This window comes from Akebia trifoliata, chromosome 4 (genome assembly GCF_017979445.1).
Source record: "Akebia trifoliata isolate Shusen 1 chromosome 4, ASM1797944v1, whole genome shotgun sequence".
Classification (NCBI taxonomy): Eukaryota; Viridiplantae; Streptophyta; class Magnoliopsida; order Ranunculales; family Lardizabalaceae; genus Akebia; species Akebia trifoliata.
Window position 1 is genome coordinate 12,124,745 of NC_141378.1, and position 14,565 is coordinate 12,139,309.

A 14,565-nucleotide genomic window follows, 5' to 3' on the forward strand; every position below is an offset into this window, starting at 1 on the left:
TAAGTCTGTTGGAATCGATGGTTCACTAGATCATTTTTGTCTTGATCTCTCTCAAGAACATACAAAATAGGATCATGCGACTTAAATATTAAAAAAAAAAAAAAACAACCCTCTTTTTGGAGATATTTTAAATAGAACAAAAAAAAATCATGAGACAAGAATGTAAAGACGAAGGTGTGTTTTTTCATTAAAGAAAATTAAGACAATAATAAAAATAACGAAAAGAAGAATATATTTAAGTTTGACGGCACACCAACATCGTAGTCTTGGTAGAACTTAGGTTTTAATACCATGTAGAAAAATAAAATTCATTGAGAATTCTTGGATGAATGTTAAATCAACCCAAATAAGGTATTTATAAATATTATAAACTAGTCCAATGCAAATATTTTAATTTATCAATACTTTTTAATGTAGAATATCCAAATTGATATATTATAAATATAACATTCTCTATTACAATCTTTCATCTGATAGAATACATTGGCATTGATACAATCTATCTCATGCACCATAAAAGAATGCAAATTACTCTCTAACAATCATCACCAATTACAAGGGAGAATTATACATTAGAGGTATGTTGGGTTTGGTGATATAAAATCATCACATTCTTTTATGATTAATGATAATTTGACGCACTTTGTTCACACATCCCCCATACACTCCTTGACCTGATAGTTACAGAATCATAAATTTTTTTTCTTGTGTATCCTAAAGCAAAGGCTCTGTGGCTCTGTGATGGGGGTGTATAAGGGGCGTCTAAAAAAAGAGTGTAAGATTATCACAACTCTTCATTTATATCTAAGTGTTGATGGGCTTTTCTACTTATGTAGGGTATTTTTGGTATTGTCCTTTTATTAGCTTACGAGAAACAAAGGGGAGTCTTTAGATGGTTATAATTGTCCACAAAAGGAGACTCTAAAAGGGGATTTTCTCTTTGATAGAGAATGTGAGAAAACATTGAGTCTCTGTGTGTTTTTTCTTTTGTAAAACCTAGAAGTTCAAGGTTATTTGAGTGAGATATTCACATTGTTGTCACGAGTTTGTGATAATGGGGTTAATATCGGGATTTTCTTGTTTAAGTTCTTAATAAAGTTGAATATAGAGATTTGATGGGTTTCACTGGAATATTGAAGATAAATATGAACCTTCATTCTTATAATTTCTTTACAGAATAATAGATTTTTACTTGTCAACTTGTTCATGGAGTAATCCCATTGTGGGTGAATCACGCATATCTTGTGTAATGGTTGCGTTCTTTTTGTCTACTCTCTTTATTGTTACTTGCATTTACTTTGCCAAACATTCTTGGGATTTGATTGTTGGAATTAATTCTTTTGTTATTGAAAAAAAAATTAATTTCGATAATCGATTTTTGTGTGTGGCTTGGAATCTAACCGCAACAAGGTAGAACATAAAAGACATGTGTATTCCAATCTATATATCTCAAGGCAGGTATCAAACTTCTCTTATCCCAATCTTCTTGTTCTTGTTTTCTTCAAATTCCATGTGTGGAGGTATCAAACACACTCTAAAATCAAGTGGCAAGTGTTCCATTGATTGATCATATCCCATAATGTCCTAATGACTGAGGAGTGGACCCGCCTTGATGATAGATAAGATTGTGGCTTATACATGTGCCACGTGCACATAAAAATTCCTCGAAGACGTGTGAAGGGTATTTTGATAAATATAGAATATGTGAGTAAGACAAGTTGTTGGTAGAGAAGGCTAGCTCGCTCTTTAATTGGGTATCTTTTTCTTTCTGTGATTCTCTGCAATATAAAAGAGTCAGCTAGGGACAGCAAGTGAGCTGAACAACAACAACAACACTACAGAACAAGAAAGAAACAAAAATAGACAAAACAAAGAGGCGATTAAGGTATTTAATTAGGTGTGGCCCACGTTTAGAACCCACGACCTCAGCCTCAATAATATGGTGATTTAGATACACCCCTTCAGCTTTTGGGGAAATTTGAAATCCCCCCCCCCTTAAAAAATCCTTGATTTTGCGAAGAATCAAGGGAGTTATATAAAATATTAAATAAAATGTGGAGTGGTAAGTTTCACTCACCCCATATTATTTTCATATAAAATTGATCCCATATTTATTATGGGACATTATGTAACTTTCTTTACCAATTTATTCCAACCTCCCCACCTTCCTCATTTCAGGTGCACTTATGGATAGCTGCTGAAATGGATATATATTTATCGACAATGTAAACCTTAAAGGCCGTGGCAATATCTGTTCCTCAAATATAAAATTTGTTGTTCTTAAGAATTCAACGACACAGCACGTGAATGGGTCCTTCAAGTAAGACTGCCAATGGATTGGATCTAGTAGATTTGGACCAATTTGATAAGAATTGGATTTGATTTGGAATTGATCTGAGACTTGATGCAACGAGTGCTTCATAGAATGGATTTCTGTTGGATCTTGTTATTTGGATCCATAGGACCGATGATAGTTGAATCACTATCATAAAATTTAGTGGAATTTTTCAAAAATTTTGAACCAATAGATTAAATCGATCAATCAATGAATTAATCCAAGATAGATAATGCTGAAGTAATATTAAAATATACATGATAGGGGACATTCCTACCATGAATGCATGTCAGAACCATAGATGCTTTCATCAAGATCTCGCTCGTATCTCAATGAAATATATTTATGGTTCTGACACACATTCACGCCATAAATATTTCCTAAGATGTACATATCAATGTTATGTCAGCACAACTCATCCGAGTCTCAACCCCAAATTCTATATATCAACTTCAAAATCTCAAGAACAAAATTGGTTCGTATGGGCCGTAAAAATGATGGCTCAGATCTTGTGCGTACACATTAATATTATGATCCTTAATACATCTAAGTGTTCTCCGAATTAATTGTGATTTTCATATTTATTTTAGGTGCAGATACATAGGGCAGGGGACGTCTACGCCATGTGCTTCAGAAGGAAAAGACGGCAACAATGAAGAGATGTGAGAGAAACTTTCTCTTCGCTGGCCCAATTCTTATGTTTTCGATATTTCTCTCTTTTCCTACGGAAGGAAACAGTTGGTGGACCCAAACTGAGCGTATGTGCTGTCCTTCTAACATCAATGAGGGGTCCAAATAGATACAGAGATAGGGTAAAAGCATAAGCAAATTGGGTATGTCTTTCATTTTTTTTAGAGCTACTATTTGCACCCCAACTTTACTTATTACACACCAATTAAAAATGAAGAAAATGATTGAGAATAACTAAGGGTTGAGGTGCCAATAGTAATTCTCTCTCTTTTTTTTTCCTTAGATTTCAATTTTTTTGGTTTAAGATTTCATATGAGCCTTCCTCGTAATTGTAAATAACTACTGAAATTACTTGAATGAGTGTTATAACATTTTGTAATATTGTAAAGATCATAATTTGAGTCAAACCTTTGTAAAGTTTGAAGAGGGTATTTTAATCTTTAATTGGGGTGTGATAAATAATTTTAAGAAATTGGAGTGTAATAAGTAAAATTTGAGGAGCCAATAGTTGCTCTGTTTTTCTTTCTTTTTTTCCCTTGTTTTTTTTTTTTTTTTTTTTTAACTTTTTGAGAAGGTGGCATATGCTAATACACATGTATTTGAAAGGTTTATTTGTAATTTCAATGTTAATCAATGGGTGATTTTGAAGATTACACAGTAAAAAAAGGGTATTTTTATCATTTTAAAAATTAAAAAAAAACCTGATTTTAGGGACATGTAATTGTAATCTTGTTTTTTTTCACCAAAATGACCTTAATTATAAGTTTAAATATTAAGGTGGGGACATTTTTGAAATTCAAATTTTAGTGTCGAAGCACTTCTACTTTTCCTTCTCTCATTATAATAGTAAAGACAATCGAAGGGTGGTTTTGAAATAACAAACATGATTTTAGATATGTTGGATTCCAATTTACTTGTTTTTTAATATCAAAATGACCTTAATTTATATTAAGTTTAAATGTTAAGGTGGGGACATTTTTAAAATCCAAATTTTGGTGTCAAACTATATCTACTTCGCCTTTTCTCATTATAATAATAAAGATAAGTGAAATGATAAATTTATTATTACTTGATAGTTATCGAAAAACCTCTAACGAAATCAATTTTTATGTTTAGTTGACATTTACAAAACAAAAGTTTTGGCATCCATTTTATGCGACCATGAAAGAGGGGCGCATAATTGAAAATCGTTGGTAGTTTGTTACGACGTCATGGAATCACCACGAGCAAAGGAGATAAGTAGGACATGTGTCATTCAAAAAAGGAGTGAGATAGGTCACACTAACGATTCCAACGCGCTAGCAATGCCCGTTTTTCCCCTGATGACATGGTGCCTACACAAAAATAACTCCTTGATGATGTGTCGACATCCTAAGAGAACATTGGCGACGGGGATTTTCATGTAACACTATTAAGACAAAGGAAATCCTACTTGGGACTCACCTTATCCATCACAAACATTTTGACGATTGGGAAATGAATCTAGAATCTTGATCTATGATTTCTTGTTAAAATAAAATGTGAAAATAACTTTAATTTATTCGACCTCGTCAAATAAATTATTTAAATTACAAAAAATACCTTCAATACTTACTACTATATTATATATATATATATATGATTTTACAAAATTGTCCTTATTAAAGGTACGGTAACCTGTATGTTGGAATTGTAAAAATACTCATAATTGAAATCTCTAATAAGGTAAAAGAGACAATAGTACGAAAAGGGGGCATTTATTTGAAATTTTATTTTGGATAGTTTAGATTTTTTTAATGGTATATTACATTTTGACCCTTATGATTTGGCATAATTCTATGTCAACCCCTTAACCTTTGGATAATTTCACTTACATCCTTTTCTTCAACGGTGTTAATGTTCAATGTTATGCTACCATTTTAAATCCATCATTTTATATATATTTTTATTGAAAAAAGAAAATGCCGAATCAAACCTTATTTTGGTGATTCCTACATTCTCAACTCCAAACATAATTTTGGTGATTCCTCCATTCAAGTAAAGAGTGTAAATAATCTTTGTAAAAAATAAAATTTTCTAAACTGTTTTATTGAAAAAAAAAAAAAAATGGATTGAAAGAGTTAAACCAAATCCTTTTGATAACTTGAGTCTTGAGGGGATGTAAGTATATTGTCAAAATGTTAGGGTGTCATCATGAAACTAAACCATATCATAAGGGGGTGAAAGTGTAATTTTCCCTTTATTAAAAAAAATGAAAATACTGACATAACATTAAAATTTACATCGTTTCACACATTGCTGACAAGGATGTATGTACAAAATCATAGGCGCCTTTCATCGAGATAAGAGTGAAAAGCATTAATGGTTTCATGGGCATGTTAACAATGTGTAAAACGATGTCAATTTTAATGTTACTCGTGCATTACTCTTCTTTTAATTGAATTTTTTTAATTAATTAGATTATTTAATTATTATTATAGGATTTGGAGGATATTTATAAAGAAAATTCCTTATTAATAATGCCTACTAATTATTTCTCCCTCCTTCCTATCCTCCACGCCAACTAGTAATTATTTTTCTTCTCTAAGATGTTGTTTTCATGGGTCCGACTCGGTTTGTGTGCCGTTACATTTCTGCAACTCTAAACAACAAAATATTTTTAATACACAAAGAAAAAGAAGAAAAAAAAAAAAACAGAGGAAGGAAACCAAAAGTCCCAAAAACAATATAAAAAAGACAGGCGTGAACACTACCCAGATAAAACACCTCCTTTGCTTACTGGTTTTACTCTCTTTTTGCACAAAGTGAGAGAAAGAAAGAGAGAGAGAGATGTCTTTGTGCCTGAAACTAAGCTTTTCTTTCTTCTTCTCCTTCTCTTGCCTATAATGTACAGAGGCCTAAACCTCTTCTTCTCAGAAGAAGATGGATTCACAAAAACAACAACAAGAATCAAACACTTTATCTGTTTTGGACTCTCTCTACTGTGAAGAAGAACATTGGGTTGAAGAAGAATATGGATTAGAAGAAGAAGAGATCAATGACATCAACTACAATAACAATGGAAAAAACCCATCTTTTCTATCTCTACTTTTGCTAGAACAAGATCTGTTTTGGGAAGATGAAGAGCTTCTTTCTCTCTTTTCCAAGGAACAACAAACCCATCTCCACAACACTAACCTCAACACAGATCCATCTCTTGTTGTAGCTAGACAAGAAGCTGTAGAATGGATGTTGAAGGTCAATGCTCATTACTCCTTCTCTGCTCTCACAGCTGTTCTTGCTGTTAACTATCTTGATAGGTTCCTCTCAAGTTTTAATTTTCAGAAAGATAAGCCATGGATGATCCAATTAGTTGCTCTTACTTGTCTATCTTTGGCTGCAAAAGTGGAGGAAACCGATGTTCCACTTCTCTTAGATCTACAAGTAAGTCTACAAATCAACAAATTTTAATGGGTTTTTGTTAAACGGGTTGAAATCTTTTAATTAGTTTCTGATTTTTTGTTACAAAATTTGGGTTTTTATTTTTTGGGTCTTTGTGTTCTTTAGGTGGAAGAGACTAAGTATGTGTTTGAGGCAAAAACTATTCAAAGAATGGAGCTTTTGGTTCTCTCAACTCTTCACTGGAAGATGAATCCAGTAACCCCTCTTTCATTTCTTGATCACATTATGAGGAGGCTTGGATTGAAGACTGATCTTCATTGGGAGTTTCTCAAGAAGTGTGAGAGTCTCCTTCTCTCTATAATTGCAGGTATGAAATGAAATCAAACAGAACAATCTCTCATATAATTTTATTTAGATTTCGATTTCTAAATGCAACATTTGGATTTCAGATTCAAGATTTGTTGGTTATCTTCCGTCTATATTGGCTACTGCAACAATGCTGCGAGTTATCGATCAAGTCGAGGCTTCTAATCCAACCGAATACAAAAATCAACTAATGGGTGTCCTCAAAATCGACAAGGTTAGTAATTTTGATCAATGGGTTGGTCTATTTTGCTTCCCAAGATCGAATTATCGATATCAACCATGAAACTAAGAAATTCCATTGATTCCAATTACAGGAAGAAGTCAATGTCTGTTATAAACTCATCCTCGAATCGACTTTAATGAACCATGGAGATTCCAATAATCACAAACGAAAGAATCATCAATTCATCCTCAACAGCCCAAAAGGTGTAATCGATGTGTCCTTCAGCTTTGATAGCTCGAACTCGAACGACTCGTGGGCTTTGGGTTCATCGGTTTCTTCGTCTCCAGAGCCTCTGTTTAAGAAGAGAAGAACCCAAGACCAGCGGATGCGGCTGCCTTCCTTCGATCGAATATTCGTCGTCGACGTCCTCACGAGTCCTCGTTAAATCATTTTGATCCTTGAATTTTTCTTCCAAATCTCCATCTACTCTACTACAAGTGTTATGTTTTAGATAAATTGTGTTCTTAAATGGAAGTTAAATTGCTTCCATCTCTGCATTTCTAGCCAAATTATGGTCCTAAAAGATCAAATCAGATTTACAACTCTTTAATCAAACCTTGTAGCGAGGGAAGATGGAGATGGAAGAGCAGAGATGATTGACATTTTGCCCGACAGGACAAGAGGGAGAAGAGAAGCAAATGAAGATGGTTTCCTTTATATATTATAGCTCTTTGAGACTCAATTACTGTCATTTTTCTTCTATATGTATATGTAGGAACAAATTACTACAAATTAAAGAGTAGATGGTGGTTCATCTGTATACCTGTCTTCAATCTTTTTTTGATTAACTTAGATCATGGTTTTAAAATTCCTGAGTCCAAGATGATCGATGTGAATTCGTCCATCATATTGATCAGTCTGAGATCCAAGATGAGTGGGGGCAAGATAATCAATGTGAATCGTCCATCATATTGACTCGTTTGAGATCCAAGATGACTTGTCTGACATCTAGAAAATATTGATTTAGTAAATGAATCTCTGGCTGAGTAAACTGAATTGTATTTTTGATGTAAAATAATTGTGATTGAGAGTTGATCAGATACCTTGTAAAAAAATGATATATATTAAAGATAATTTAAAATCAATTTAATTGGTTTGATTAGTACAAAATGATTCAGACGTGACAACTCGGTAGTGATTGAGCGGTCCCAACTTGCTTAGTTGGTAAAGTCTTTGAGTGATGATATGAGAGAATTGGATTCAAATCCCGTCAGTACCGAGTTACTGAATTCATTAGAAGTAGGCTTATATAAAAAAATAAAAAAAATTAGGTATTGACCGTGGGTAAGATGAGATACTAAGTCTTGAAACCGTGACTTAGATTGATATATCAAAGATGGATAAAAGACTTCACTCAAAACATTATGTAGTGTGGTTCTAACTTGATTGAATTTTGAGATGATCTCGTCTACTAAACTTTGTTTAACTAAATTGATAGAGCATGATAGAGAATACATTTGAAACCATTTAAAAGTTGTCCAAATTGTATGTTATATTTAATGCTCTTTTTGAGAAATGAAAAATAATATGATTTTAATAAATATTCAATTGATTATAATTTTAATTATAAAATTAATTATAATCTTAATTAAAAAAAATATTTAAGTTGAAGATTATAAAAACATAAGAAAAGATCTAAAAGAACTTGAATGTAGATATTCTCAACAATAAAAGATTTGGCTTCAGATAAAGTAAAATAGAGGAGAATGATACAATTAATTGGCCCCAAATATTTGGGATAAGGCTATGCTGTTATTTGAGTTGAGACGTCTCTTCGAGTTGGATATAAATATAATAGGGTTACAGCGACTCATAGATAATGAGTCGTGTACAAACTCATGATCTTGATCGTGTAAACATGTAATCCAAAGGTCGTGATATATGAGTATCCCAAAAATACACATATCAAGAATACTTATCTCGATGATAAATCTTGACTGATATATTTTAAGTTTACAAGGTTGGGATCACGTGCTTTCAACATGAATTATTTTCCATGAGTCACGGAATGTGACTCTCATATATATATATATACTAGGGAAATTTTTTAAAATTAATTGATAAAAATTGAAATTTTTTTCAAAAACAGTACACTATTCATTTTAATTCTTAGAATTAAAATATTTTCATTAAAGTGAAAAGAAAAAAAAAACCTTTAATGTATAGAACAATAAATACTTTTCCATTTTAATTTCAGTAAAACATTTAAAAAAAAAAATTAATTTTGAAATTTATAAGTTATCTTTTCAAAATTAAAAATTATCCAACCATGGCTTTTTGAGTTTTATATTTATAAAAGTAAAAAAACGAAATGATGATAATTAAAAAGAAAAGTATGCATATATTTTAATTTTCAAGTAAATATAAATATTATTATAGGATATATACAGAGAAGAAGAAGAAGAAGAAGAGAATTCTGTTGGCATGTGAAGGGTTGAACAAATTGTCTGCCACTGGGGCTTTGGTTTGGTTAGACTTTATATTGGGGTTTGACTTCTTTTGAGTAACCTCTCTGTGTTTCAAAAAGTGACCTTAACAACCCCTTAAAATATACTCTCTCTCTCTTAATTCAGTCTAGTGTTCTCCTCTAATAACGAGCAATAAAGTTTAAAAATTAAAAAATTAAAAAAAAAAATGGGGCCCAGATGATCTTACTAGCTAGTTGAGGGATTGAAACTTCTACTAAGTACTAACCGACACCAACAAAAACGTTTACATGTGCTTTCTACTGCTTTTCAAGTTTGTTTAGTACTAATAGGAATCATGACTTTTCTTTCTACATTACATTAAGTCTATACTTACTCCCTAGTTGTGTTTTTAATTATCTGTGGATATCATGTTGGACCAATTTAATATGATGAGTTGATGATCATCTTCGGCATGGATCTGCAAACCAATCGTAACATCATAAGGATTTGAAACGATCAATACAATCAATATCCAAATTATTATAAGTTTTGAATTCTACTCCCCCCCAAATCCTGATCGAGACCAAAGATTACCATAGTTCAAGTCCATCACATAAAGAGTCTTTTGATGTCCTGAGCACTAGTGTAGACTAAATTGGGATTTACAATAAAGGTGTGATAAAACTAACTAAACCTAATAAAGATCGATTTTTTGTGTGAAAATTAAGGTATTCAGGCCTCTTAGCCTAACCTCACTAATCCTTGACCTCTCCCTTTTTGGAGGGAGGCTCTGATCACCATGCCCAATACAAATTAATTGAAGATCTAGATTTTCAATACTATAACATTGATATGACACATCTCATCCACATTGTTATATTACATACAATATATCTAATTGATGCAAATTTAGATCTTCAATATATGTGATGCAATACATCATAATAATATTGATAGGATGCATCTCATGCACATTGTTATATCACTACATTGAACCTAATATTTTTTTTGGCCTTTTGACTCTTCCTCTTACATGCACATAACATCTAATTGGATCTATTATCAATCAAATCTTCTTCTTTTTTTTGTACAGAAGGGTATTCAGATCAGTTTGCGTGCATCAACTATTCTCTCCTCCTCGAACAAGGCTTACTGAACAGGGTTTTTAACCATGTGGCCTGTGACCATTGATATTAGCAATCGGTGGAATTCGAACTTGAGACCACAGAGGGAGTAAACGTCCTGACCCCGAAGTCTTACCACTCGGCCACCTATCTAGTGGTTGATCAAATCTTTTCAACTTGCTTTCTTTCCATCTTTTATTAGTCTTTTTTATTAATCCATTCAATCTATAGTGTCCAATATGTGAATGTTTAGTTTCTTGGTAATCAAAATCAAAGATATCCACAAAAAAAAAACAGTGAAACATTAATATGCTGAGTCATAGAGGTATGGCAAAGATTTGTGATTTGACCCTACAACTACATCACACTCATTTTGGACCAACAAAGATATATTACTCTAGATTCTAGACTACTTCACAATATGATATTGTGGTTGTATGTTCTAAATAATATAATACCAAATCATATTTAATGCTTCAAGTACATGTCCTACATCATCACCATCCAAGTCTTACTCTTATCTCAAAAATTTGAGGTTAATTGTATGAATTTTATTACTCCATTAAATTATTTAAAAAAAAAAAATCATGTCTTATGTTAATTCAAATGTGTCCATATTTACTTTCAATAGTTCAAGGGAAATTCATTAATGAGTCTTCCTAGAATGATTGTGACTTTCATTTTGTTTCACACTATGCTAACGTGGAGGTGCACATAAAACCATAGATGCCTTTCACTTGTATCTCGATAAAAGTATCTTCTGTACACACAATCACGTCAGCACAGTGTGAAACACAGTGAATTATGAATTTTTCCACTAAATGCCTCCATATTTTTGGGCGCCAATAAATTAATTCAATTACTATAAAAATTCAGTCAAATGCCCATGATTTAAAAAATAGAAATACCAAAAAAGTATTTTTCATTTTTATAAAAATATTAGTGGTTAGTAATTAGTAGATTAAGGCAAATTTTGAACCGAAGTCATGGTATTAACATTTGTAGGCAAGTTAGTAATCTACGGTTATTCTTCTATGACCATCTCTTTTAAACATCCATGTCTTTCTTGATCTTTATCTCTCATTTAGAATCATCAATTTGCACATTCCTTCTAATTGGAGTCATACTCCTTTCCTTAACTCCTTCGATTACACTTCTATGTTCTTCTGGTATTATTAACCGTGGATTCAATTTTTTAACGAAATTTCAAGATGCCCCATTTCTTCTGGCGGACAAGTGGTTCAAACTTTTTTCAACCTAGGGTTTCGTCATAATATATGTGTCTATGACAATATAAATCATATATTATGGATAAATAAGTTGGTGGGTAAAAATATGAAACAACTTTTAAGACCCCAAATATATTAATTAAGATTAACAACTAACATAAACAATAATATTAAAAGGGACCACAAGAGATGATCATCAAAGATAGAAAGAGAAAGAATTAGGTTCAATTTTTTTAATTTTTTAAATTTATTTATGAAGCTCACCACACCACAAGAGGTGAAAGGTGGAAGGTGGGGAACAATATCTTTTGATTTTGTGGGGGATGTTTTTTGTTTTGAGCTTTCTTTTGCTTTTTTTCAAGCTAGCTGGAGATTTGATATTCAACAGAACAGCTCTTGCTCCCAAAGATGAAAGTGAAATATCAGAGTCCCCACCCTATAATTGTAGAATAATATGATGGCTCTCTTTTTGACCTCAATACCTCATGGGACCCCCACAATGCTACAAAGGCCTCTAAATATTTTTTTTAATATATAACAAAGAATTTATTTTTATTTATCACTTTGTGTAGATTTGTAAATAAACTGGGTATGAATCGGATTTTTGGGTCTCTATCCGATCCAATAATTTAGTAGTTAAGGTGGTTATTCGGTATTAATCCAATCGATGACAATTTGATGGGTTCCAATCAGATTCTGATTTTATATATACATCATATGGGTTCGAGAGCTGATTGATCCATAATCAAGAAAGCTGTTATTGGCACCCCAACTTTTACTTATTAAACCCTAATTTTAGATTAAAACACATTTTTCAAACATTACAAAAGTTTGGTTCAAGTTATTATTTAAATGTTAATGGTTGTTTACAATTAGGATTAGACCCATAGATAATTCTAAATCTAACAAATAGAAATCTAAAAGGGTGAATCTCCATTTCGTGCGTTGAATATGACGAAATTTCGAATTTGATATACTATTCATTTTAATTCCCAAAACATGCATTCATCATTTTTATAACCTACCAACTCATGAGTTCGTCATTTATAATATCTATGAATTCGTAGATATACCAACGAATTCACTTGAAATGCATGTTTTGGGAATTAAAATGAATAATTGTTCCAAAATGGAATTCAGACATAAGTTGTGCAGGATTTGGGAAAAATCCCAATCTAAAAAATAGAGATAGATATCTATTGGCACTCGAATTTTTACTAATTCTTATTCACAAGCACTGACTTTTCTTTCTAAAACAGGAGTGTAATAAGTAATAGTTGGGGTGCCAATAGCATCCTCATAATCAATCCAATAGATTACCAAATTTGGTCCTTAGCTCATGATTCATTAAGAGAGTTACTATTGCCACACCAACTGTGTGCAATTCTTTGGTCTTAAGAATTGGTGTGGCATTAGTAAAATTTGGTGTGGAAATAACAGATTTCTTCATTAATAGAACTACTTTTGATTCCTATATTAGATCATCCCAAATGCATAATAAAAGGGAAATTAAAAAAAAAAAATCTTGTAATTTTTTATTGTAAATTATTTTTTATTTTTTATTTTTTATTCCCTTACTACTTAACTCTACTACAGCTGTAAAGGTTAAAAGACAAAGCTCTCTCTTTCTTTCTTTCTTTCTTGTGGTCAGAATATGCAGATTTGCAGAGAAATGTTTCTATCTCTACTCTCTGCCTATGTCAATGGTTGTTTAAAAGACTAAAATGGGCCTCATATTAGGTGAAAATCCCTCCCTTATTTCCATCCTAGAATCTAACCATCTTTAGTACATTTAGTGACCTTTGACCTAACACTCTCCTCTTTTACCCCTTTTGGATAACTCCAAGCATGTATTCTCATATTAGACAATATTTGTTCCCCTCAACTCCAAAATGCCACGTGTCACACTCATCACATGAATGTTTTGCTACTTTGATGGACCTACATGAGATAAGAATATGCATGACTAGTAATTTTCAGCCTTTGGATTCTAGCATTTTGTGGTGATTTGTCTAGGATTCACTTGTGGGCCTCTGTTCATGAAATTCATGATTTTTTTTTTTGGAACCTGGCATGTAAGAATTTTCAGTATGTGGTCCTCATGATTTGGATTTTTAAAGGGAGTTTTTATTGGCATTCCAACTTTTACTTGTGCACTTCAATTAAAAATATAAAAAATAAGTGAAGAGTTGAGAATAAGTAAAAATTGGGGTGGCAATAGAAGCTCTTTTTTTCCTTCTTGATTTCTATTAATTGTGTTTAGGATTTTAAACGAGTCTAATTATAATTGTAAACAGCTATTGAAATTATTTGAATGAGTGTAATAATATTGAGATTATAATTTGTGCCAAATCTTTGTAATGTCTGGAGAGTGTGGTTTAATCTTTAATTTGGGTATAATAAATAATTTAAGAAATTGGGTGTGATAAGTAAAACTAGAGGTGCCAATAGCATTTCTTTTAAAAAATATTTAAATTTCTACATTTAAATTATAATGAAAAATTTACAATGAGGAAAGAAAATTAGAATAGAAACTCTAAACCCTCTCGATCCAAACTTCTCCATAAGAAATACACACCCTTTTATAAGTAAGTAAGAGAGAATGTGAATTAAAGGGCCTAACAAAATGTCGGATAATGCGACATGTTCGATTTACGATTTCTATTTTATTTGATTATCATATGGTTCTAAGATCCATTAGATTATGATTTTGGATGTCGATTAAATCATATTAATGTACGACATTTATTCCTAGGTGATGTCATTAATGTTAATGATCTTGGACTTGCAATCTTCCAGCTTAGTAACCCAAAATTTCACAACTCCGTCA

General features: G+C 31.9%; 1 protein-coding gene across 1 annotated transcript; it reads left to right on the forward strand.

Moving 5' to 3' along the window:
- The first annotated feature begins 5,724 nt into the window (after positions 1-5,724).
- On the forward strand, positions 5,725-7,734 carry LOC147403823 (cyclin-D3-3-like). Its single transcript, XM_086439564.1, has 4 exons — positions 5,725-6,427; positions 6,551-6,752; positions 6,835-6,965; positions 7,066-7,734. Exons 1-4 carry the CDS (start codon positions 5,927-5,929, stop codon positions 7,357-7,359), a joined length of 1,128 nt encoding a protein of 375 aa, XP_086295690.1. The 5' UTR covers positions 5,725-5,926; the 3' UTR covers positions 7,360-7,734.
- Positions 7,735-14,565: the final 6,831 nt, after the last annotated feature.